We start from the raw sequence: 27,364 nt of genomic DNA on the forward strand, positions 1-27,364 counted from the left end.
TGCTTGCAGTAATCTCAATATAGTTGTCACTTTTGGCGGGTCTGCGTATGTGCGTCCGTCCAATTGTGTTCGGACCATAACTTTGACGTGCATAGACCAATTTTGTTTATATTTGGCATGAATGTTTACTTCAATGAGAAGGAGTGCCATGCACAAACCCCATGTTCCTATCTCAAAGGTCAAGGTCACAGTTGGAAGTCAGAGGTCAAATTGAAGTTTGTCCGGACCATAACTTTGATGTGCATGGACCGATCTTGTTTATATTTGGCATGAATGTTTACGTCAATGAGAAAGAGTGTCATGTGGCCCTCTTGTTTTTAGATTGTCTGTAACTGGTTAAGCAGCGAGTACAATTTTCATGCAAAGTTATCGTTACACGAGCCCCAAAAATGGCCGATTGTAAACAAAATTCTGACTGATTTTCAATGCATATTATAGTCCAGTGTATGTGTTTTTCCCAAGATTTTGATACAAGATCTGGGATGCGTAATATATACGCTGGCATAATATATTAAAGTTTTGAAGTAACAGGTAGGATTTCTACCAAACCTGACAGGAGATTTTAGTGCCAAGTGTGGTTATACATTCAACATTTTCTGGTTCAGTGATTTTCAGTAGAGTTATGGTTCTTCTTTTGTTGTATTTTACTCACTCAAGGACTGATCTTGTTTAGAGGCAGTCATATTTTGGTTTAGGATCGGGTACCCCAAAAGTAAAGGTTACGGGTCAGATTTTGTGTTGATTAAAGTTTCATGACACTCTTTTCAATTTCACTGTACATGTGTATTTTATGAAATTAACTTAAGTCTAAATACTGTTTTATATAGCCTCCTACCTCTAATTCTTTCTCTTTTTTTTAGCTCACCTGTCACAAAGTGACAAGGTGAGCTTTTGTGATCGTGCAGCGTCCGTCGTCAGTCCGTGCGTCTGTCCGTGCGTGTGTGCGTGCGTAAACTTTTGCTTGTGACCACTCTAGAGGTCACATTTTTCATGGGATCTTTATGAAAATTGGTCAGAATGTTCACCTTGATGATATCTAGGTCAAGTTTGAAACTGGGTCACGTGTGGTCAAAAACTAGGTCAGTAGGTCTAAAAATAGAAAAACCTTGTGACCTCTCTAGAGGCCATATATTTCAAAAGATCTTGATGAAAATTGGTCAGAATGTTCACCTTGATGATATCTAGATCAAGTTCGAAACTGGGTCACGTGCCGTCAAGTAGGTCAAATAATAGAAAAACCTTATGACCTCTCTAAAGGCCATATTTTTCATGGGATCTGTATGAAAGTTTGTCTGAATGTTCATCTTGATGATATCTAGGTCAAGTTTGAAACTGGGTCATGTGCGGTCAAAAACTAGGTCAGTAGGTCTAAAAATAGAAAAACCTTGTGACCTCTCTAGAGGCCATACTTGTGAATGGATCTTCATAAAAATTGGTCAGAATGATCAACTTGATGATATCTAGATCAAGTTCGAAAGTGGGTCACGTGTCATCAAAAAGTAGGTCAGTAGGTCAAATAATGAAAAAATAATGTCCATCTTGATGATATCTAGGTCAAGTTCGAAACTGGGTCACGTGCGGTCCAAAACTAGGTCAGTAGGTCTAAAAATAGAAAAACCTTGTGACCTCTCTTAGAGGCCATACTTTTGAATGGATCTTCATGAAAATTAGTCAGAATGTTCAACTTGATGATATCTATGTCAAGTTCGAAACTGGGTCACATGCCATCAAAAACTAGGTCAGTAGGTCAAATAATAAAGGAAACCTTGTGACCTCTCTAGAGGCCATATTTTTCATGATATCTGTATGAAAGTTGGTCTGAATGTTCATCTTGATGATACCTAGGTCAGATTCAAAACTGGGTCAACTGCGGTCAAAAACTAGGTCAGTAGATCTAAAAATAGAAAAACATTTTGACCTCTCTAGAGGCCACATTTTTTAATGGATCTTCATTAAAATTGGTCTGAATTTTCACCTTGATGATATCTAGGTCAAGTTCGAAATTGGGTCACGTGCGGTCAAAAACTAGGTCATTAGGTTAAATAATAGAAAAACCTTGTGACCTCTCTAGAGGCCATATTTTTCATTAGATCTTCATGAAAATTGGTGAGAATGTTCACCTTGATGATATCTAGCTCAAGTTCAAAACTGGGTCACGTGTGTTCAAAAACTAGGTCATTAGGTCAAATATTAGAAAAACCTTGCGACCTCTCTAGAGGCCATATTTTTCAATGGATTTTCATGAAAATTGGTCAGAATTTTTATCTTGATGATATCTAGGTCATATTCAAAATTGGGTCACATGAGCTCAAAAACTAGGTCACTGTGTCAAATAATAGAAAAAAACAACGTCATACTCAGTTCAAATTTGGGTCAAGTGGGGACAGGTGAGCGATTCAGGACCATCATGGTCCTCTTGTTTTTTGTTTTTTTTTTTCATTTCCTACACTGACTTAAATCTTATATATCTCATATTGTTTCTTACTTGTTGGATTACTCATTGCCAATCCAGAATTTTTACTCCTACCCATTACAACCATCCTGCCCTCCCCTTTCCCCCACCTCCAACCAAATTCTTAAAAAATGTTTTACACATCTTATATTGTAATGTGATTGTCATTAATTAGGTGACTTTAAGTGGACTTTTTTACCTGGGGACTGTTGCATTGGCTGAGTCCACTTTCATTTCCACTTCTCTGTTGGCATTTTCAAACAGTGGAGTGCACTGTAATTACATGGTTCTTGTTTGTTAGAGGATAACTCACAGCATGATAGCTTAGAAAATCTTAAATTATTCAATATGGGAATGATTTTATGTATGTCTTATGTCTTAGGCCTAAAAAAAATTTTGTTTCCGGTAACATGCTCAAAAAAATTGGGGTAGTTAGGTAGGAAAATTATTTTTTGGGGGATTTTTTTTATTAAGGAAATAATTTTTGTGTTAAAAAATGAATACAGATAAGGGGGTTATGCCTTTAGAGCACCAGTAAGTTGATTTCTAACATCACTGGTCATGTTTAAAGCATAAAAAGTGCAGTTTTGCAACTTTTTGTTTAAAAGTTGAAAAAAATATTCTCCAATGCCATAAAAACATTAAGGGTCTGGCCAAAAATTTAGGGTAGGTCAGGATACTGGAAACAAAATTTTTTTTTACGCCTTATTAGACATCTTCATCGACTTATAAAATGTTGGAAAAGTATACTGGTCATTTCCTAATATTAAATGTAATTTCCCAAATTTTAAATGACAAAAAAAACATGTCAGTACCAATTATTCTTGAATAGGTCGGATTGAAACTAGAAATTAAGGGCATTTTTTGCCTAAAGATACTCCAATCACTTTTGTCCATTTCCTATTAATTTAAGTAAATTTTTGCCTTTGAGTTGCTATGAAAGGTGAACTTGTTCATTCTAGAAAACAGAGGAATCAATTGGAGATTTTACCTCCATGATGGTAAGAAAGAATTCACACTTGTACACATTACCTTGAGGAAACAATAAAAAAAAAAAATTTCAGAGAAAAAAAAATCGTTCTACTAAAATCATACATACGTATGTGCATTAATAAGAAGGGAAGGTGAAAATTTTTTTACAGCTTGATGTATCTCTGCTTAATCCTACATTATAAAATTTTGAAACATTATCATGGATGTATTGAGATATTTTTGCATAATGGTGTCAAAAAATAGTTTGATATTGCTTACAGAAGCTAAAAGCTAGAAAACTATTTAATGATATGCATGTTACATGTAACAAAACTACAGCTGCAGGCTTGTCTCCAGATTCATGTCAATTTTTCTTAAACAGTTACTTTTTACATTTTCATTCAAAAACTGATTCTGTGCTTTTTAGGTAGGTTTATTTTTGTAAACCCTTTTAAGTGTTGGTAAAATATATGAGTAAACTTACATGCTCAATAAAAGTTAGCTGTGAATTGTATAATAATAGAGTAATAAAAGGTATTTTTTTATGAGTTACAATATTTATTATAGTTGCTTTAAAAATGATTGTGTTTTGTACATCTGGAGTCATGCCCCTTTAAATGCTGTTTTATAACCACATTTTATCAGTTGGGGGAGTTTGTATATTATGTGATCTTAATACAAGTGCCTTTGATGGCAGTTTCTGGGTCATTCACATGTATGCATTTCAGTCTGGCTGTTTAATTTTATTTCTGTCAATATTTTTGATTAAAACTTTTTATTTTCCACTTAACATTGTGTAAAACTGTTTATACTTGAGTAATGTAGCTTAAACAAAAAAGAAATATTGTCAGTTTTGTTATTACTAAAGTTTTTGCAAGACTTCTTGGTAATAATTGTATTTACTGTATATTCCATTCATATATTTAAATAAATATGAAATATAAATTCAACTCGTAGTGAATCAGTTTTAACAATAATAACACTACCATAGTGCTAGTATTCATATATTACCTAATTAACTATTAAATGAAATATTTTGGGAATATTGTGAAGTGAGAGGGCATTAAATAGAGGATATACAGCAAGACAAATAAAATGTTTGGCTCTAAGTGACTGGCAAGCTGGACAGACGTGGATTTGAGCTCTCAAGAAAGGGGTGAAATTGAAATTTATTAACATGAACTATGGTGGATATATTTATATGGCTGTGTTGCTTGGAATTTTCTCCATCTCACTGTGGAAATATTTTTGTGATTCTTAAGTTAGTATATTCATAAACTGGTGAAAATAATTCAAAACTATTCTGAAAATTGGAAATTGTTTAAGATATGGAATTCTCACATTAACAATACCAGCATACCAGAGACCTACTTGTAATCACATGGCCAGGTGGTGTTAACAGCTTTATCTGGACTTAATGTGATAACAATAGCAAGCAATTATAGATAATCAGGAACAATGGCCTCAAATAACACAACTTTAGATATGGAGGAATTTGAAGGATTTTCATACAATGAAATTTCTAGCAGCTATGTAACTGACAATCTGTTTGATCTTTATGTAAGCCAGACTAGTGACAACATTTCTATTACTTTCTATAAGAAGTCAACATATGCTAAAATGCTGCAAATTTTGCAATCAATGTATTCCCTAAAACCTACAAAGGACAATACTGGATTATCAACAACAATATCCCTTGAAGAAAAGAAAGTTGTAATAACAATATACAACACAATGACAATGTTAATCCAAGGATCAGGGTGTCGATTATGGCTAGACAAAATGCTTGACAAAATCAAAGTTGAACTTAACCAGATCTCTGAATGCAACAAAACTACAAATACTAACAACAATAGCCCTGAGATCAGGACACCATCAGTCCAATTAAAAAAAAGCAATTGTGTAAACTTAAAGAGTGGAGGATACCTTATTACCCCCAAGCATAAAGAAGGAAAGAAATCAAAGCGCTGGTTTAGTTTCAAGTCACTTTCAAGGCGACTCACGTCAACACCCTCTGGTTATTCCCAACCTGAAAACAGAAGCTTCTACTTACAAGAGCAACAAAATTCTGAGAAAAATATACTAAACCGTTCAGATGAACTTCAGTTAAATTCACCACTAATTGAAAGTGAAAGTCCAAGTTCATCACTGTCCCTGCTAGAGAACGAGAAGACATGCAATAGTGAGAACACTTCGTTAAAACAAGTCTATTCTGTAAATGGAACTGCAATTGAAACCGAGAATATAAACTACAAAGAAGCTCCTTTTCAGACAGTAGTCAGCACCTGCACCCAGACAGAAAACAAAAACTTGAATTTAAACACTGATACGCCCAAACAAACAGAAATTGACAATCAGTCTGACATAAAAGAATGTGTTCAGGCAATGAAAAAACTCAGACTAGAAAATGAAAAACTCACAGAAGCAAATAAATCACTAATACAGAAAAATGTGAAGCAAGCTCAACAGCTACAAGAGTCTGAAAGTAAAGCAAAACAAGCAAAAACGTCAGCAGATGAAGCAATACAAAATTTAAAAAGTGAATTGGCCAAATGCAATGGTAAAATACTTGGTCTAGAAGAAGAAAACACAAAACTTAAAAACCGTCAAAAAGTAACAAACAGTGAGAAGTCAAAACTTGAGACGGAATTAAAGAAAATAGAAAATGTAAGCAACAAACATCTTAAAGAAGAAATGAAAGAAATAATGACTGACTGGAAAGAAGAACTGACAAATGAACTAAGAGCTGTAAAAATTCAACTGCAACAGCTACAAACCATGAGTAGTGTTACCCAGAATCACACAGGTACATGTGTACAGATCCCAACAGAGGGGAATACAAGCTCAGTCCATAGCACAGAAAATCCAAGTCCAATAACTGTATCTACATCGAATGAAGGTAAAAACAAACCAAAAGTGTTCATACTTGGGGATTCAGTTACAAAAGTTTTGAACCGAAAACTCTTAGCTGGTGAAAAATTAGAAGTGAACATCAAAACGCATCCCGGAGCCAAAGTGAAAGACATTGAGAAAAACTTTACTGAGCTGTGCAACAAAGATTCAAACATTAAGGACTATGATGCTTTCCTGATACATGCAGGTATCAATAATGTCTCAGAAGCAGATCAACCGGAAACAATAGCTGCTCAATACCAGGATTTAACCATGTGCCTGCTACAGTCTAACCCTGCATCAAAAATTGTTATATCATCTATTCTCCCAAAGAAAATGGACAAACTCTCTCTTAGTGTCATCATGGAAACAAACAAGCTGATTAAAAGTTTTTGTAATGACAAAGGGTTTGAATTCTTGTCAAATGATGAAAGCTTTATGCCAAATGGGAATGTGAATCAGACTCTGTACTACAATGAAGTACATCTAAACAATAAAGGTGGGGCCGTCTTTGGTAAGAACATTAAGACGGCTCTCTACAAAATGTTTAGACAAACAGCAACCCAACAGGAAACAAGTGAAAATTTTCATTTTGCCCAAGATCGCCGAAGACCCCATCGGGTATACCAAAGTCACAAGCACAGAGGTTACCCTCCACACGTACACCCTCCCTTCATGATGATACCTCCATGGGCACAACCCCAGTGGCGGCAGAGGTTCAAAGCACATCCAGTTCAACGATTCTAAGCTGTGCCGAAAACTCATTTCCGGTGTCCATGTCTGACGCTTCTGATTCAAGAATTTCTGATTCCGAGTGGTTTGACAAAAAGGGATTAAAATTTATGCACCTAAATGTGCACTATCTTAGTCCAAAATTTGATGAAATAAAACTGCTTATACATGAAAAAGATCAAATTGATATCATTGGATTTTGTGAAACTTTCCTAAATGACTCCTTCAGTGACAGTGAATTCCAATTAAACAACTATTATATGTTTCGAAAAGATAGAAAGACAAATGGAGGTGGTGTAATTGTTTATATTAAAGATAAATTTCCTTGTGTACGTAGATTTGATTTTGAAGTAGAGGATCTTGAAATAATATGGCTTGAAGTAAGGCATTCCCAACAAAAGCCTTTCATTTTTGGATATATATACAGACCACCTTCATCATCAAAACAATGGATAGATCAATTTGAATTGACTCTAGAGAAAATTGTTTGTGAAGGCAGAGAAATTATTCTGTTAGGTGACCTAAACATAAATTTGTTAAGTAATAATTCTACTGTGAATAACTGGCTTTCTCTGACATCTTCATTTAATTTTGATCAGCTAGTCAGTGAACCTACAAGGATCACACCTACTACTGCAACCCTGATTGACCATTTATATACAAATGTACCATCCAATATTAAGAAAGTAACTGTTCCAAATATGTCAATCAGCGATCATTTTCCAGTTTGTGTAACACGTAAAATTTCATCTGAAACAAGTGGTCCAGTTCATAACATAATTACATACAGAGATGTGCGTGAATTTGTTGAAGAAAATTTTCTTGATGACCTAAAAACCCAACCTTGGTCAATTTTAGACATTTTTGATGACCCAAATGATGCTTTACACTGTTTTATAACCACATTTTCTGCTGTTTTAAATGCCCATGTGCCACTCAAAACAAAAAGGGTAAAATATAACAATCAGCCTGGCTGGTTTAATCAAGAAATTCAAAGTGCCATGAAAACAAGAGACTCCTTTAAGAAATCCGGTGATTCAACTCAATACAAATCTTGGAGAAATAAGGTTAAACAAATTATAAAATATGCAAAGAAGTCATACTATAGAGATGTTATAAACAACAATGAAAAAAATCCAAAAAAGTTGTGGAATCATTTGAAAGAGTTATCTGGTAAATCAATGAAACATCAAACAAACTACATAAATGATGATAATGGCAATCCTATTACGGATCCTAAAGAGGCAGCTGATGTTTTTAATAACTTTTTTGTTGAAATATATAAGAAAACTCAACACTCTGAAACTCAACACTCTGAATGTCAAAATGACAAGTATAACTTGGAATTCTTAGAAAACCATGTAAAATCAAACAATGTTCATGAATTTAAAATCCCACTGATAACAGAAGAATTTGTAGCAAATCATCTAAAAACTCTTAACCTTAGAAAAGCAACAGGGCTAGATGGAGTAAGTGCTCGATTTCTAAAGTCATCGTACAAAATAATTGCAGCACCATTGAAGACTATAATAAATCTTAGCATTAATACTGGTATTTTCCCAGATCAATTTAAACTAGCTAAAATAACTCCAATATTCAAAAAAGGGTCTAAATCAGAAAAAGAAAACTATCGCCCAATATCAGTTTTGCCTGTATTATCAAAGGTCATTGAACGTCATGTCAGTGACAGTTTGAAAGCCTACCTTGAAAGCAATAAGTTTTTATATGAATATCAATCAGGATTTAGAAGTCACCATTCCTGTGAAACAGCCCTTACATCTATAGCTGATAAATGGATAAATGCAATTAACAATGGACAGCTAGTTGGTACAATATTCTTAGACTTGTCTAAAGCATTCGACCTAGTCAACCATTCGGTACTGCTGCAAAAACTAAAAATATATAACTTTAGTCAAGAATCACTAGATTGGTTTAAATCATATTTAAGTAATAGATTTCAAAAAGTATGTATTTCTGGAAAAATATCTGAATCAAAGCCAATAATGTCTGGTGTCCCTCAAGGCTCTGTGCTTGGCCCTCTGCTTTTTATTTTATATATTAATGATCTGCCCCAACATCTGAAAGACAGTTTTACTGATATTTTTGCAGATGATACAACCTTAACTGTTGTTGGAAACACCAAACAAGAAATCAGTTCTGAATTACAGTCTGTACTCTCTAAAATTGAGGACTGGTGCAAGCATAATTATATGACAGCTAATGTACAAAAAACCAAAGCAATGTTTATCTCATCAAGAGGAACTAATAAAGATACTTTGAACCCATCGCCCCTTACATTCAACAATGAAACTGTCGAATATACAGAATCAGAAAAACTGTTAGGTGTACATGTCAGTAATAACTTAAGCTGGAAAGATCATATTGATAACACACTAAAGAAATGCAATTCCTTACTTTATCTTTTACAACGAATAAAATGCTACCTAGATATTCCCCAGAGAAAACTTTTCTTTAATGCTTATATTTTACCCCACTTGGATTATTGCTGCACAATTTGGGGTAATTGCAACAGGGATTCAATGGAAAAAATTACAAAATTTCAAAAAAGAGCAGCTCGAATCATCCTTGATAAATGTTTTGATTTTCCATCTGAAGATTTGTTTAAAGAGCTGAACTGGATGAAATTCAATGAACGACTGCATTATAAGAAAGCAATTTTAGTCTTTAAATCAATTAACAATCTTAGTCCATCCTATCTTCAAAGTAAATTTAAATTTGTACATAATCCTTACATTAATTTAAGATCAGAATCAAATAAATGTCTTGAAGTACCTAAACCAAACTTAGAACTGTACAGAAAATCCCTTGAATACTCGGGACCAAAAATCTGGAACACATTACCTCTTGAAGTAAAAAATTCTAACAGTCTTGAGCAGTTCAAAAGATCCTATTTAACAAACTGGAAAATGAACAACATAACATATGCTTAGAATGTTGTAATCATGCTATTGTCAAATTTGTATTTGAAATCTATTTGTAAATATTGTACATAATTTTGAGGCCCACTTGGAAGATTGGGCATGCCTAATAGTGTTGCCTCAATAAATAAAGTCATTATTATTACTGCTGGTGGTATGAACCCTGTATTGGTACCTACTGGAATTCAGTAGCATGTGCAAAATTACTAATTTCTTCCTGATTTGAACATTCATCTTATGTCCCAGTTCGACTCATTTATGCTTCCATCCATTTTGGTTATTAGTCTCATGATATCTGGGTTAGTGCAGTTTAATTTGCACTAGAAACTTCTTACAATTTTTTTAGTCCCAAGAGATAACCATTGTTTTGGTAGACTGTCATTAGTATAAGAAGAAGTGTTAAAATACAGAAATATCAACAGTCTTGTGTATTACAGAGCCTGGCTGGTCACACAACACCTGTAGATTCTGTGAGGTTTGGACACAATGAGGAAATGGTTGTGGCTGGCTCTATGTCCGGAGCGCTTAAAATATGGAACCTTGAGGAGGCCAAAAGTAAGAGATTTATTGTTAAAGCTTTAAAATGTCGTGTAGTTAAAAAATATGCGTAAATTTATTGTTGAAGCTTTATTTTCATTTCATGACTATGAATTTTATAATTTGTCATGATATAATTTTAATTGTGAAAAACTTTTGAATCAGAAAGCATTTCTAGTTTTAAAGTCAACATTCTTTTGTATAATAAGCTTATGTTTAAAATTTTCAGCATTCTTTCATGTAATAAGGTTACATTTATGAAATTTCACTGTTTTCTTGCAATCAGGTTGCAAAGTTCTGCAGAATTTCAGGAGAGTTGATTTAATGGTTGGACTACAATAAAGACGTCAATTTTAGTAATGTTACTGTCATATTTCAATGACATACGGTCAAAAGTTGTTGTCACCAAGATTTTGAAAATGTACCCACATTATTATACCAAGGGGGACATGTGTCCCCACCATTTTTTATCTTCAGCAGATCTCTGTGGTTGTGTCTATGGAATTTCAGTTTTTTCGTGTAATAAGGTTGTGTTTATGAAATTTTACCATCCTTTTGTGTAATAAGGATGTGCTTATGAAATTTCAACATTCTTCTTGCAATAAGGTTGTGCTTATGAAATCTACCAACTTTTTTGCTCACCTGAGCACAAAGTGCTCAAAGGTGTGCTCAAAGGTGAACTTTTGTGATCGCCCCGTGTCCGTCGTCCATCCGTCCTTCATCATTGTCAACAATTTGACTGTTAACACTCTAGAGGTTACAATTTTGGCCCAACCTTAATGAAACTTGGTCAGAAAGTTACTCTCAATTAAATCTTGGATGAGTTCGATATTGGGTCATCTGGGGTCAAAAACTAGGTCACCAGGTCAAATCAAAACCGCCTCGATAGCCTAGTCGTAGAGCGTCCGCTTCGAGTGCGGGAGGTCGCGGGTTCGATCCCCGGCCGCGTCATACCAAAGACGTGAAAAATGGTACCAGTAGCTCCCTTGCTTGGCGCTCAGCAATAAAAGGGAAACTGGCCTCTTCTCTCATACCCTCGTGGCGATGGATTCCATCAGGACGGAGGTGTCGAGAGTGATTAATATAAGTTGTAGAACTTTCTTCACAATCTACCTAAAATAAATTATGTATAAACTAAATAAAAGGAAAAGCTTTTTAACACTCTAGAGGTCACAATTTTGGCCCAATCTTAATGAAATTTGGTCAGAATGTTACCCTCAATAAAATCTTGGACGAGTTGATATTGGGTCATCTTTGGTCAAAAACTAGGTCATCAGGTCAAATCAAAGAAAAAGCTTGTTACCACTATAGAGGCCACATTTATGACTATATCTTAATGACACATGGTCAGAATGTTAATCTGGATGATCTCAAGGTCCAGTTTGAATCTGGGTCATGTAGGGTCAAAAACTAGGTTACCAGGTCATATCAAAGGAAAAGCTAGTTAACACTGTAGAGGCTACATGTATGACCATATCTTAATGAAACTAAGTCAGAATGTTAATCTTGATGATCTATAGTTCGTGTTCAGATCTAGGCCAGATGGGATAAAAAACTAGGTCACCAAGTCAAATCAAAGGAAAAGCTTGTTAACACTCTAGAGGTCACATTTATGACTGTATCTTCATAAAACCTGGTCAGAATGTTAATCTTGATGATCTTTAGGTCAAGTTCGAATCTGGGTCATGTGGGGTAAAAAACTAGGTCACTGGGTCAAATCCAAGGAAAAGCTTGTTAACAGCCTAGAGGCCACATTTATGACTATATCTTAATGAAACTTGGTCAGAATGTTAATCTTAATGATCTTTAGGTCAACAGGTCAGGTGAGCGATACAGGGCCTTAATGGCCCTCTTGTTGTGTAATAAGGATGTGTTTATGAAATTTCAACATTCTTTTTGCGTAAAAATGATATGTTTATGAAATTTCAGCCTTCTTTTCATGTAATAAGGTTATGTTTATTAAATTTCAGTATTAAGAACATTGACAGGACATAAATCAAGTGTAAAGAGTTTAGACTTCCATCCATATGGTGACTATGCTGCATCGGGATCACAAGATAGTACTATAAAGGTATTTGGTGTTTTTTCTCCTGTCAAATTTTAGAGCTAATTTTTTTCAGAGAGAAAACAGAATTCCAATCATATTTCTGAAAAAAAAAACACCTATATTTTCAATGCAGACCCTATCAAAATTATGAGTATTAATTTTCATACAAACAGCAAATTAATCTTTAAGATTTCAGATTGTTATAAATGTATAGTGAATATTTGTTTGCTTCAGAGTAAAATTAAAAAATCTTTCAACAAGTGAACACCAGATCTATGCAGTATTTTCTCAAATGTAAATATAAGATATGGTATTTTAATACATTGCTTGCTCACTAAATACATCACTGCATGTATATCATATGATACTGGTGGATGATGCATTACAAAACTATTAGAGTAACCTTGACCATAGCTGAATGACAGCATCTTTCAATTTGGCTATTCTGATGGATGACTGGGTGGGTTTCGGAAGAATAGGTGTGTAACGATACGATAGTCTCACGATACAATACATATCGTGATACAGATGCAAAGATATGGTACATATCTCGATACACATTAAGCATTCATTTGACAGAATGAAAAAGAAAAAACAAAGTCAAAGAAACTGTTATAAATGAAAAATTTGTTTAGTTACTAGCTTTAAGACTCATTTTATGAAAGTTTTGATTCAATATTTCTACTTTTCACTCTATTGTTTCTGTATCGTGAAATAGATCTATGATATGATATGATATGTGTATCACCAGACTATTAAAGGTATCACTATAAAGTGAATTGCAATATATATATCCTTACACCCCTAAGGAAGAACTGACTTTTTTCAGACTAGATGGCCTTTCAACTGCTAGACCTGCAGACTACTAGGTGGATGGGTGGTCACTTGATGATGAACTTAGTATGAATATTTCATTGAGTTATGTGTTTTTAATTTCAGTTATGGGATATACGTCGTAAAGGTTGTATATATACATACAAGGGTCATACAAATCCTGTGAACACGTTGAGGTTCAGTCCAGATGGGAAGTGGATAGCTTCAGGTGGGGAGGATGGACTGGTTAAGGTATGCTGAGCTTTCCTTAGAACTTCTGGTTCACTTTTCCTCTCACATGTCGAGTTAGGGCCCTTTTTAAAGTAACAATAGTTTCACCATACGCCAGCAAAGAATAGTTTGGTTTTACCTTAATGACATCATTTTTCAACTAATTTTTGATCTAAGTACATGCATTTGCTTTGGTCTCTCTTAGTTTGACACTGCAGGTGTTGCGAATTTGTAGAAATTTGACAAGAATTTTGTTTTTGCAAGCAAAAACACTTGCATCAGCAAAGGAAAATTGTGTTATATTTGTAAGAAATAAAGTCATCATCAAGAAATGAATAAGAAATTGAAATATTTGCATAAAGTGTGGATGATAGTTTAGTATCTTGAAAACTAGTATCATTGGAAGAGCACCACAGAAGAGCTGCTCAATGGCTTATACAAACCTGTGGCTTAATGGTAGTTAGCACCCAAATTCAGTCTCCAGTGTGTTTCATCCCTTACTTATCAAAACCCAAAATTAATTATATATATATATATGTATATCTAAACTAATAAATGTTCCAGCACAACAATTTGAACATGTTGATGAAGAAAAATAGGATTGTTCTAGGAGATGATATGGTGGGAAAGGAATGATTTTTTGTCATATCACGTTTTTCAGATATATTTCGTGATGTTTAAGTTAAAAAAAATCAGCGTATTGATCACTCATTATCATTTACACATTATCCTACTTATATGTCTGTATGACCATAATATAAGGATATTCTGAAACAGTAAATGATACATATTTGGAAATATATATTTGAACAGATTTGGGATTTGACTGCTGGCAAGCTATTGACAGATATGCGATTACATACTGCTGGTGTTAATGTGATAGAATTCCATCCTAATGAGTTACTACTGGCATCTGGTAGCTCAGACAAGTAAGACAACTTTAACTTCCTCCAATATTCCAGGAGTTTGGAGACCAGTCTGTAACTTACATTTTCTGATTGGTTAATTATTAGCAGGCTACGGATCGAAACTAGTCTTCAGATATTAAATCTTTTATAAATTTGGAGGAAGGTTTAGTTCAAAATCCAAATTTTTTATTAAAAAGTTCTATTAAGAAGTACAAAGAATCATCAAAAATGTGAGCCAACATGTATATTGAAATAATAGCTGCTTTGATGGAAGCCATGCAACATGACAGCTAAATCAGATTTCTTAGTGATGAAACTTAAATGGCATTTAAACATTACAGTATAAAAACTAGTGCACTGACCTTGTGAATCAAAACTTTAAATGAAAACAACATGTCTCTTTTATTTTCAGAACAGTAAAATTTTGGGACTTAGAAACATTCCAGCTGATTTGCACAACAGATACAGATGCCAGCCCCATCAGGTATTTACTGTGAATCTGATACTAAAGCAATCAAATGACTGATGTCTCGGAAAAAAAAAAAGATATAAATATAGATTTGAGATTATGATTTGCTGTAATCTTGCTGTATAGTGTCCACCTATGACCTTGATTATGAAGGTTACTTGATGCTTACCTGTATCACTGTGAAGAGTTTAAAAAGTAATTTTTCGCTCATCTGATTTTTTGAAAAGAAAAATGATGAGTTATTGTCATCATTTGATCGTTGTCAGCGTCAGCATTGCCTGTTCAAGTTTTATGTTTAGGTCAGCTTTTCTCTTAAACTATCAAAGGTATTGCTTTGAAACTTGCAACACTTGTCCACCATCAATAGCTGACCATGTATAGCAAGAAATGTAACTCCATCCTGCTTTTTGCAAGATTTATGGCCCCTTTTAGACTTAGAAAATATCAGATTTCTTGGTTAAGTTTTATGTTTAGGTCAACTTTTCTCCCAAACTATCAAAGCTATTGCTTTGAAACTTGCAACAGATGTTCACCATCTTAAGCTGACCCTGTACATTAAGAAACATAACTCTGTCCTGCTTTTTGCAAGAATTATTGCCCCTTTTGGACTTAGTAAATCAGATTTCTTGGTTAAGTTTTATGTATAGGTCAGCTTTTCTCATAAACTATCAAAGCTATCGCTTTGAAACTTGTAACACTTGTTAGCCATCATAAGCTGTCCATGTACAGCAAGAAACATAACTCTGTCCTGCTTTTTGCAAGAATTATGGCCCCTTTTGGACTTAGAAAATATCATTTATAATTAAGTTTTATGTTTAGGTCAACTTTTCTCCTAAACTGTCAAAACTATTGCTTTGAAACTTGCAACAGTTGTTCACCATCATAAGCTGACTCTGCACATCAAGAAACATAACTCCATCCTGCTTTTAGCAAGAATTATGGCCCTTTTTGGACTTAAAAAATCATGGGTAGGACAATTTTTCTAGTATACAAAAAAATCAGATGAGCGTCAGCACCCGCATGGCAGTGCTCTTGTTATCAGATTACAATGATTTATAGTGATAATATATGTGCACTCACTAATATTTGTTGTTATTTAACAAAATTTTAACAGGATGCTGTTGCAAATTCAGAGTGAATATGCTTTAAAGTGCCATCTAAATCTTTTATAAAATGATGAGGTTGTAAATTTATTAGGTTTGGAAGCTGTGCCTGTTTGTTGACTGTTTGAGACTTGATGAATATCCACAGATTTGCTGCAAGCCCGCCCGCTTAGCTCAGTAGGTAGAGCGTTGGTCTACGGATCGCGGGGTCGTGAGTTCGATCCTCGGGCGGGGCGTATGTTCTCCGTGACTATTTGATAAACGACATTGTGTCTGAAATCATTAGTCCTCCACCTCTGATTCATGTGGGGAAGTTGGCAGTTACTTGCGGAGAACAGGTTTGTACTGGTACAGAATCCAGGAACACTGGTTAGGTTAACTGCCCGCCGTTACATGACTGAAATACTGTTGAAAAACGGCGTTAAACCCAAAACAAACAAACAAAACAGATTTGCTGCATTGATATTTCAGGTGTTTATACTTTCACCCGGATGGTACCTGTGTTTACTCTGGCGTTAAAGATTTCCTGAAAGTGTATGGCTGGGAACCAACACAGTGTTATGACTCTGTACCTATTACTTGGGGAGAAGTGGCAGACATGAGCCTAGCTCAGAATCAGCTTGTAAATATCTTATGTGTAGTGTGAAAACATGCAATTACAGTAGAAAAATCTTTATTTATGTGTAAACAACAGCTAAATATACATAGAAGCCTCCATGATCAAATGATTACCATTATTATCTTAGAATTGGTTTTTGCTGTTATTGGTTTGAAACCTCATAGAAGATACAGATTTGAATAAGTGAATCATAGGTTATATGTGAACAAAGTTGCAATATATCCTTACTACAAATCCCTCAGTAAATATTGTTAAATATTTGCCAAATCAGTGTGTCAGAATGAGTTTCTGCATTCCTGCATATTTTATGCTATTTTGAATTAGTGAACATCAAAACCTATCTGTCCTAAAAAAAGAGAGTAGGGCTGTCATAAAAGACTTAATAACCAGGATTCCCAGCAATATTTATGCTACCAGTATAACAGCTACTAGGCATCATTCTAGGTTTTTGCCGATTAATGACACTAACCCTTACCATGCTGTACATGATTGATTCTGCCTTTGCGGCCAGTGTAGATCATGATCAGCCTCCACATCCATGCAGTCTGATCAAGATCTGCATTGTTTGTCATTATGTCAGTATTGTTAGCTCACCTGAGCAATGCTGAGTTTTTCTGATAACTGGATGTCCAACGTCTGTCTGTCTGTCGTCTGTCTGTCCGTCAACATTTAGCTTGTGTATGCGATAGAGGCTGTATTTTTCAACTGATCTTCATGAAATTTGGTCAGAATGATTACCTTGATGAAATCTAGGCCGAGTTTGAAAATGGGTCATCTGGGGTCAAAAACTAGGTCACTAGGTCAAATCAAAGAAAAACCTTGTGTATGCGATAGAGGCTGTATTTTTCAATTAATCTTCATGAATTTTGGTCAGAATGATTACCTTGATGAAATCTAGACCGAGTTTGAAAATGGGTCATCTAGGATCAAAAACTAGGACACTAGGTCAAATCAAAGAAAAACCTTGTGTATGCGATAGAGGCTGTATCTTTCAAGTAATCTTCATGAATTTTAGTCAGAATGATAACCTTGATGAAATCTAGGCCGAGTTCGAAAATGGGTCATCTGGGATCAAAAACTAGGTCACTAGGTCAAATTAAAGAAAAACCTTGTGTATGCGATAGAGGCTATATTTTTAAATTGATCTTCATGAAATTTGGTCAGAATTATTGCCTTGATAAAATCTAGGGAGAGTTTGGTTATTGGTCACCTGTGGTCAAAAACTAGGTCACTAGGTCAAATCAAAGAAAAACCTTGTGTATGCAATAGAGGTTGTATTTTTCAATTGATCTTCATGAAATTTGGTCAGAATGATTGCCTTGATGAAATGTAGGTCAAGTTTGAATATGGGTCATCTGGGGTCAAAAACTAGGTCACTAGGTCAAATAAAAAAATACTTGTGTTTGCTCCAGTTTTAATGATAATTGGTCAGAATATTTTTTCCATGCAATCACTACGCCTATGTTTACACTGTTATGGTGTATTATGGTGTGTTTCTCAGGTGAGCGACCTAGGGCCATCTTGGCCCTCTTGTTTTTGATAAGCACCCCTTATAACAGATAATGGTATTGTTCAAATTGAAAGATGGATCAGTTCATTATAGTTTAGCAGGGTAAGGGGTAAGCCATCACTTCATATGAATCAGATGTGCAGAACTGCCTTTGGCACTGGTTTAACTGTATAAAAGATGGAGAAATAAGAAAAGAAATGGAATTAATTATCAAATATTTGTAAAAATCTCTTTACAATGTTCATTTGTGCATCAGTTCAAAATTGTCTCAGAATCTTTCCTCTATCTCACTTCAAATTATAAAACGAAATATTGCTAAAATTATGTCAAAGAATGACAGTCATTTTTAAAGCCGCTCCTTTGAAAGCAAGATTTCCAATATCTACTAGTACTTATGTTACCTAAACTAAATGGAAATTTATTTTGTAGATTGGTGCTTCATTTTCCAAGACTAATGTCTCAACATTTGTAATAGATCTGAAAAGAATACAACCACATGGTGGAGTGCCGCATCAAGAAGGAGGTCAACAACTATCCAGGTACAGTGTCACTGACTTTCTGTCTACAGTTTTTGCTATACCGGTATACCTCATCTCTAGCTTTGTAGCCAATCAGAAGTCTGTTCATAACCTTTGTAGCTAAGTAGCATTTAGCCTGGCGGCAAGTGATTCTACCTTTACAACCAGTGCAGACCAAGATCAGCTTGTACATCCTTGCAGTCTGATCATGGTCTGCACTGTTCGCTATTCAGTCAGTATTTTTTAGGTAAGCAACCCTTTTAACAGTAAATTGTACAGTCCAAAATGAAAGTTGGACAAATTCATTTTAGAAATTTAGCTGGGTAATGGTTAAGCAGATGGTAATTAACATATTTAATTTTATGTTTTATTATCTCAGGACTCGTTACATAAATTGCCCATCTGTAGTTCAACACTAAATTTTGTTTTGTTATCATTAAAACTTGAAAATATTGATGAAATTTATGAAAATATTGATGAAATTTATTTTTACTGTAATACATGTAATACATGTAGAATGACTTTCCGGTCACTAAGTGTATACTAGTTTGTACCTGGAGTGAAAAATTTGAATATTTCTATTTTAAAGGAGTTTAGTATAGTTTATGTGGCATTGTGAAATAATAGAAGTTGTAACAATTGTCAAGTATTTGTAAAAAGCAAGTGGAATGTCTATTTTACTCCTTTCAAATCCCTTTGATTGAACTTTACAAGTGGACTTTTCATACATTCATAGATAAGTTCAATGATAAAGTTCATTTATCCCCTCCCCTCCTTTCGTTCATTTGAACAAGTCACTGGCTCATGGAGTAAACATGTCCTAATGAAGTTACTTACCGTGTAAGAGAAATTACTTATTGAAGAATTACAGTCAGTTGCTTATGGAGAAATGCAGCAATACAGCTTGTCTCTAGGAGAGCTGTCCTACTTGCCCAGTGTCACTTTCATTTTTATTAGCTCATCTGATTTTTTGGGGAAAAAATGGTGAGTTATTGTCATCTCTTGATCAGCGTCGGCATTGCCTGGTTAAGTTTTATGTTTAGGTCAGCTTTTCTCCTAAACTATCAAAGGTATTGCTTTGAAACTTGCAACAATAGCTGATCCTGTACACCAAGAAACATAACTCCATCCTGCTTTTTGCAAGATTTATGGCCCCTTTTGGACTTAGAAAATATCAGATTTCTTGATTAAGTTTTATGTTTAGGTAAACTTTTCTCCTCAATTATCAAAGCTATTGCTTTGAAACTTGCAGCACTTGTTCACTATCATAAGCTGACCCTGTACAGTAATAAACATAACTCCAGCCTGCTTTTTGCAAGAATTATGGCCCCTTTTGGACTTAGAAAATATCAGATTTCTTGGTTAAGTTTTATGTTTAGGTAAACTTTTCTCCTAAACTATCAAAGCTATTGCTTTGAAACATGCAACGGTTGCTCACCATCATAAGCTGACGACTCTGTACAGCGAGAAACATAACTCCATCCTGATTTTTGCAAGAATTATGGCCCTTTTTGGACTTAGAAAGTCATTGGTAGGACAATATTTCTATTATAAAGAGACAAATTAGATGAGCATCTGCACCCGCAAGGCGGTGCTCTTGTTTCTTTTTGTTATACCCTCCCGAAGGTAGAGGGATATAGTTTTGGTGTTGTCCCTCAGTCTGGAGCCATATCTGGAAAGTGGCTTAGAATATTTAGATATAACTTCATATATGTACATGTTAACCACTATCTGGATATACAGCTCGTCAAGTTTCAGTCAGATTGCCCAAGTAACACCAGAGTTATGGCCCTTAGTACTTTCTAGTGTTATCTTTATAGGGTTCTATAAATATGGCAATTTCTGCTTCATAACTTGTGACATATTTGACTTAGAACTGTGTTATTTAAACCAAATTTAGATCACTGTAATGTGGTAGTGTACATATGATTTAGTCAGGATCACTGTTGTAACTTCTTAGTTATTGCCCTTTAATTGTTTAAAAATTCACATACTTGTACATAACAAACTAACCAATTGATAGAGTTTCATTCAACTTCTTGCATTTTTTCCATGAACATTTATTATCAGCAAGATTGTAAAGTTGTTGTGTAACCACACCAGGTCATCTTTCCCCCGCATCCACCCGCCCCACCCGAATCACACAAGTTGTTCCCCCCACCCCCACCTCGCTCCTCCAACTAGTAACTCGCACCAGATTGCGCTCTCTTCAGGACATCTGTTCTTTAAAGTTCAAATGTAATGAAATTGTTTGCTTCTTAGTAGTAACATTCTTAACTTTTTGCCACATATATTTCTTGTTTTTGAATAGATTTAATTCAAACTTTGTGTTCGTTCCACATCATCATACACATCAATTACATTTTGGCTATAACTCTGGCTCAGTAATTGATAAATAATGCCCCTGTTTAAGTTGCAATTTTTGGTTTAAGTTTTAATGCACTCATTCTATCTCTGCTCTGTTGTTACTATTGATTTGTTTCAGACTTAAAATAGTTGTTCCACATCATTACCCATATCTTACGACACAAGGTGCATTACTGGTTCAAAATATTCCATGAAATCTGTCCTTTTTATATGCCTGAAGCAGGGCTTCGGAAATTTGCCGGTTTGTCGGTTTTGGACCGATTTTTGACTTTTCAGACCGATTCATGAAGTGAAAAAATGAAAAAAATCGGTCCCGTAAAAGTGGAGAAAAGTATAAATTTCGGTCTGATATCTCAATACACCATCTACTGCCAAGCAGGAAATTGTTGGTCGCACCCTCAGATAATCAATAAACGTGTCAAACGGTCTGATTGTCACCTTGATAATCGGTCCGTAATTAGCACGTGACGCAATCAGTGCTCGCGCGGCACATCCTTTAATGTTTGCAGACAGCCAACTGCAATGGATTAAACATTTTTGACTGGTTTCCAAATATGTCTGACTGGATCCAAATCATTTCGACGGGGACCCACTTCTTTTATTTAGAATCCGACGGATGGTTTATTTCAAAAGGCTATGTTTGATCACGGTAAAAAACAAATAGTCACTGCATTTAATCAAAGAGCTATAATTGTCCATTCTTTGATTTAATGAGACATCACACGGAAAACCGATCAAAATATTTTTTATAATTACTTGATTTGAAAAAATTACAAGATTCATTTGTTGGGGCTCCAGTTGAAACAAGTGCAGAAAATCGTCTTTGCAACCTGACTGTGAAAAAAGGAAAAAGAAAAAAAAAATGGACTGGCAAACACGAATGATAAAGAAAACCGGAGTGGCGCTGTTTATCAAATCGGTCTTTTAAAAAACGTTTCAAAATGAAATTTTGTTTACATCAGAAGAGAACATATAACTTTATAAAATGTAGTTGCTTATTGAAGTACAACATAAGTGAAATGAAATATCCGTGGCCAACACGCGTGACCTTTTGGTACTATACATGCGGGAAATTCGATCTCAGCGTTCGGCTACACATTCGGTCCGCGGCAGAGTATTCTTAAAATACTGAGACTGTTTAGCAGAGAATATGTGTCGTGTAATTCACTTTAACGCATTGTATTTAAAAGAACTCCGTCAAAGAATGAGGAAACATCACAAAGTATCTGCCGTATCTGCCGTGTATACGGTACCGGTCACGTGCGTTGGCTTTTAGACTAGTTACGCACACGGTGTCAATGCCTCGGTAATTTTATCCTTACAAGTATTTTCTCGGAAAAACATCGAAATTTAAACAAAGTAACGATCACACATAACACTGAATAACTGTCTTCATTGTATGGAAACACGCGGTGACCGGTAACTCAGTTTTAATGCATGACATGCTTATTTCTTTACTCTATCACGTTTTACAAAATATGTAATATTGGGAATGCGGTGGGTGGGGTAGCGCCGATGTCAGGATTTTCGTTTCGGACCGATTGAGTTATCAAAATTTCCGGAGCCCTGGCCTGAAGGGACATATTATATGTTATACCCCTTGTGTCCATCTATTTGTCCTTTCGTTAGCAATTTCGTGTCTGCTCTGTAACTCTTGAACCCCTAGAAGGGATTTTGAAGAAATTTGATGTAAATGTTCACCACATCAAGACAATGTGCAGAGCACACTTTTTCAATGGCTCGCTTCAAGATCAAGTTCACATTTGGTGGTCAAAGGTCATATCAGTTTGTTTTGTGTCCACTCATTAATTCTTGAGCTGCTTGAAGGATTTTAAAGAAACTTGGCACAAATGTTTACCACATCAAGACAATGTGCAGAGCGCATGTTTTGGTTGGATCGTTTTGAGGTCAAGGTCACATTTAGGGGTCAAAGGTCATATAAATTTGAAATTTTGTTTTGTGTCCGCTCTGTTACTCTTGAACTGCTTGAAAGATTTTCAAACAAACTTGGAACAAATGTTCAGCACATTGAGACGATGTACAGAGCACATGTTTCGGAAGGCTTGCTTCAAGGTTAAGGTCACACTTAGGAGTCAAAGATCATATAACTTTGTTTCGTGTGTATATTGCCCTGCATTGCGATGCTCTTGTTTTTTATTTGGCAGATCCTTTTTTTTTTTTTATTCAATTACAATAATTTTTATGCCCCCAAAGGTGGGCATATTAAAATCACACTGTACATGCGTCTGGTAAATTCTTGTCCGTGAAGGGATTTTGAAATAACTTGGCATAAATGTTCACCATAATGAGACGTGTCATGTGCAAAACCCAGACCCCTGGCTCCAAGGTCAAGGTCACAGTTAGAGGTCAAAGGTTAACATGGTCTGTTTTGTGTCCAGTCAATAACTCTGCCATCCATGAAAGGATTTTTAGCTCGACTATTCGAAGAATAGGGGAGCTATCCTACTTGCCCCGGCGTGAGCGTTAGCGTCACACAAATGTTAAAGTTTGCGTACCACCACAAATATTTTCAAAGTCCATTGAGATATTGCTTTCATATTTTGCATACTTGTTTACCATCATGACCCCAGTCTGTAAGAAAGAGGAGGCAACTCTATCAAGCATTTTGACTGCATTATGGCCCCTTTTCGACTTAGAATAAATGTTAAAGTTTGCGTACCACCCCAAATATTTTCAAAGTCCATTGAGATATTGCTTTCATATTTTGCATACTTGTTTACCATCATGACCCCAGTCTGTAAAAAGGAGGAGGCAACTCTATCAAGCATTTTGACTGAATTATGGCCCCATTTTGACTTAGAATATGCTTATTGTAATGTTAAAGTTTGCGTACCACCCCAAATATTTTCAAAGTCCATTGAGATATTGCTTTCATATTTTGCATACTTGTTTACCCATCATGACCCAAGTCTGTAAAAAGGAGGAGGCAACTCTATCAAGCATTTTGGCTGAATTATGGCCCCTTTTCGACTTAGAATATGCTTATTGTAATATTAAAGTTTTACTCATTGCTTATATTATACTATCAAGCACTGAGAATAGTCGAGCGCACTGTCCACTGACAGCTCTTGTTTTATAACTTGGCATAAATGTTCACCATAATGAGACGTGTCATGTGCAAAACCCCTAGCACCAAGGTCAAGGCCACACTTAGAAGTCAAAGGTTAACAGGGTATGTTTTGTGTCCAGTCCATAACTCTGTCATTCATCAAGGGATTTTGAAATTACTTGGCATAAATTTTCCTCACAATGAGATGACATGTCATGCGCAAGATCCAGACCCCTAGCTCTAAGGTCAAAGTCACACTTAAAGGTTATTGGTTAACATGGTCTGTTTCTTAGCCAGTCTCCATAACTCTGCCATTGATGAAGGGATTTTGAAATTATTGGCCTAAATCTTCCCTATAATGAGATGAGGTGTCATGCACAAGACCAAGATCCCTAGCTCTATGGTCAAGGCCATACTAAGAAGTCAAAGGTTTTTCTTGTCTGACCCATAACTCTGCCATTTATCAATGGATTTGAAAATAATTTGACACAAATGTTAACCATATTGAGAAAGTGTGTCACGCTTATGTCTTGAGCCTCTTAGGTCAAAGTTAAGGTCAGGAAAAGATGTGTGATTTTTATACACTCAACATATGTTATGCCCAGGGCTCCAGATAAGAAGTGTAAAGCGTAAATTACGCTTTGAAATAATGCATAAATAATGCATATAAGCATGTCTGATAATTTTTAAGCGTATAAAAACGTTTATGAAATTACAGACAAGCACACAAAATCTGAATCGTCTGGATGCTTTATGTAACAGAGCAAGGTCGGCATTAATTCTCCCACATTGAACGTACACAGGCATTGAATGGTACTCTATAAACCTAGGTTAAACATTTTTTACACTCAATGCCTGCGTATATCAAATAGTTGGGAATGAATTAATATTGATGGTACGTACCGGTAGTGTAATTTTAAGCGGTGTTTATTTAAAATATCAATTTTCGGTGCAGAATAAACAACAAAAATGTCTAAGAATGTAAAAGTGAACAAACATTCTATGCATTCTTTAAACCAACAAAAATGATCCCCGAAATATAGCTACAGGTATGTTGAATATTCTACTGGATTTGGTAGCGAATGTGAAGCCAAAGCAAACCAAGGGAGAAAAAGGAAGCAAAAACTTAAATGTTGAATTGAAACTGACTTGCAAACAAATGCATGGGTGTTACACACATTAAATATGTTATAAAACTGATTTCAGCTTTTTAATATTTACAAATTTTCAGGGGTAAAATTAGTCAATTTCAAATTTTAACCATTTTACTCATTCACAAAAAATGTGATGAGTAAATACTCATAGGCCAAAAAAGATTATGTGGAGCCCTGTATGCCCACGAAGTCTGTCATTTAGCAATTTCATATCTGCTCTGTAAGTCTTCAGCCACTTGAAGGATTCTGAAGAAACTTGACACAAATGTTCATCACATTGAGATGACATGCAGAGTGCATGTTTTGGATGGCTTGCTTCATGGTCAAGGTCACACTTTGGGGTCAAAGGTCATATGAGTTTGTTTCGTGTCTGTTCTGTAACAGTTGAACTGCTTGAAGGATTTCAAAGAAACTTGGCACAAATGTACACCACATTTAGATCACATGCAGAGCGCATGTTCCGGGTGGCTCGCTTCAAGGTCAAGGTCACTCCTATGGGGTCAAAGGTCATATGACTGTTTCATGTTTATATTGCTCTGCATTGTGGTGTTCTTGTTTTTATTTGGCAAATCTCTTTTTTTAGCTCACATGTCACAAAGTGACAGTGTGAGCTTTTGTGATCGCGCAACGTCCGTCGTCCGTCCGTAAACTTTTGCTTGTGACCACTCTAGAGGTCACATTTTTCATGGGATGTTTATGAAAGTTGGTCAGAATGTTTATCTTGATGATATCTAGGTCAAGTTCGAAACTGGGTCAACTGCGGTCAAAAACTAGGTCAGTAGGTCTAAAAATAGAAAAACCTTGTGACCTCTCTAGAGGCCATATTTTTCAATGGATCTTCATGAAAGTTAGAATGTTCACCTTGATCATATCTAGGTCAAGTTCGAAACTGGGTCACGTACCATCTAAAACTAGGTCAGTAGGACAAATAATAGAAAAACCTTGTGACCTTTCTAGAGGCCATATTTTTCATGGGATCTGTATGAAAGTTGGTCTGAATGTTCATCTTGATGATATCTAGGTCAAGTTCGAAACTGGGTCACATGCTGTCCAAAACTAGGTCAGTAGGTCTAAAAATAGAAAAACCTTGTGACCTCTCTAGAGGTCATATTTTTCAATGGGTCTTCATGAAAATTGGTCAGAATGTTCATCTTGATGATATCTAGGATAAGTTCGAAACTGGGTCACGTGCGATCCAAAACTAGGTCATTAGGTCTAAAAATAGAAAAACCTTGTGACCTCCCTAGAGGCCATATTTTTCAATGGATCTTCATGAAAATTGGTGAGAATGTTCATCTTGATGATATCTAGGCCATGTTCGAAAGTGGGTCACGTGCGGTCAAAAACTAGGTTAGTAGGTCTAAAAATAGCAAAACCTTGTGACCTCCCAAGAGGCCATATTTTTCAACGGATATTCATGAAAATTAGTCAGGATGTTCATTTTGATGATATCTAGGTCAAGTTCGAAACTGGGTCACGTGCTTTCAAAAACTAGGTCAGTAGGTCTAAAAATAGAAAAACTTTGTGACCTCTCTAGAGGTCATATTTTTCAATGGGTCTTCATGAAAATTGGTCAGAATGTTCACCTTGATGATATCTAGGTCAAGTTCGAAACTGGGTCACGTGTGGTCCAAAACTAGGTCATTAGGTCTAAAAATAGAAAAACCTTGTGACCTCTCTAGAGGCCATATTTTTCCATGGATCTTCATGAAAATTGGTCTGAATGTTAACTTTGATGATATCTAGATCAAGTTCGAAAGTGGGTCACATGCAATCAAAAACTAGGTCATTACGTCTAAAAATAGAAAAACCTTGTGACCTCTCTAGAGGCCATATTTTTCAACGGATCTTCATGAAAATTAGTCAGATTGTTCACCTTGATGATATCTTGGTCAAGTTCGAAAGTGGATGACGTGTGTTCAAAAACTAGGTCATTAGATCTAAAAATAGAAAAACCTTGTGACCTCTCTAGAGGCCATACTTTTCATGAGAACTTCATGAAAATTGGTCAGAATGTTCACCTTGATGATA

At 35.4% G+C, this 27,364-nt stretch overlaps 1 protein-coding gene across 3 annotated transcripts in view; it reads left to right on the forward strand.

Moving 5' to 3' along the window:
• Window positions 1-27,364, forward strand: part of LOC123548739 (katanin p80 WD40 repeat-containing subunit B1-like) — a 115,877-nt gene that overhangs the window by 15,236 nt on the left and 73,277 nt on the right. For 2 of the 3 annotated variants that reach the window (XM_053546091.1, XM_053546089.1), the window contains exons 3-10: window positions 3,415-3,453; window positions 10,425-10,542; window positions 12,495-12,595; window positions 13,511-13,636; window positions 14,429-14,544; window positions 14,936-15,007; window positions 16,567-16,717; window positions 18,654-18,763. In XM_053546091.1, the coding sequence (XP_053402066.1) occupies window positions 3,415-3,453; window positions 10,425-10,542; window positions 12,495-12,595; window positions 13,511-13,636; window positions 14,429-14,544; window positions 14,936-15,007; window positions 16,567-16,717; window positions 18,654-18,763 (833 nt within the window). The remainder of the gene's footprint in view (window positions 1-3,414; window positions 3,454-10,424; window positions 10,543-12,494; window positions 12,596-13,510; window positions 13,637-14,428; window positions 14,545-14,935; window positions 15,008-16,566; window positions 16,718-18,653; window positions 18,764-27,364) is intronic. The other variant, XM_053546090.1, reaches the window with a different exon arrangement.

This window comes from Mercenaria mercenaria, chromosome 6 (genome assembly GCF_021730395.1).
Source record: "Mercenaria mercenaria strain notata chromosome 6, MADL_Memer_1, whole genome shotgun sequence".
NCBI classification, from domain to species: domain Eukaryota; kingdom Metazoa; phylum Mollusca; class Bivalvia; order Venerida; family Veneridae; genus Mercenaria; species Mercenaria mercenaria.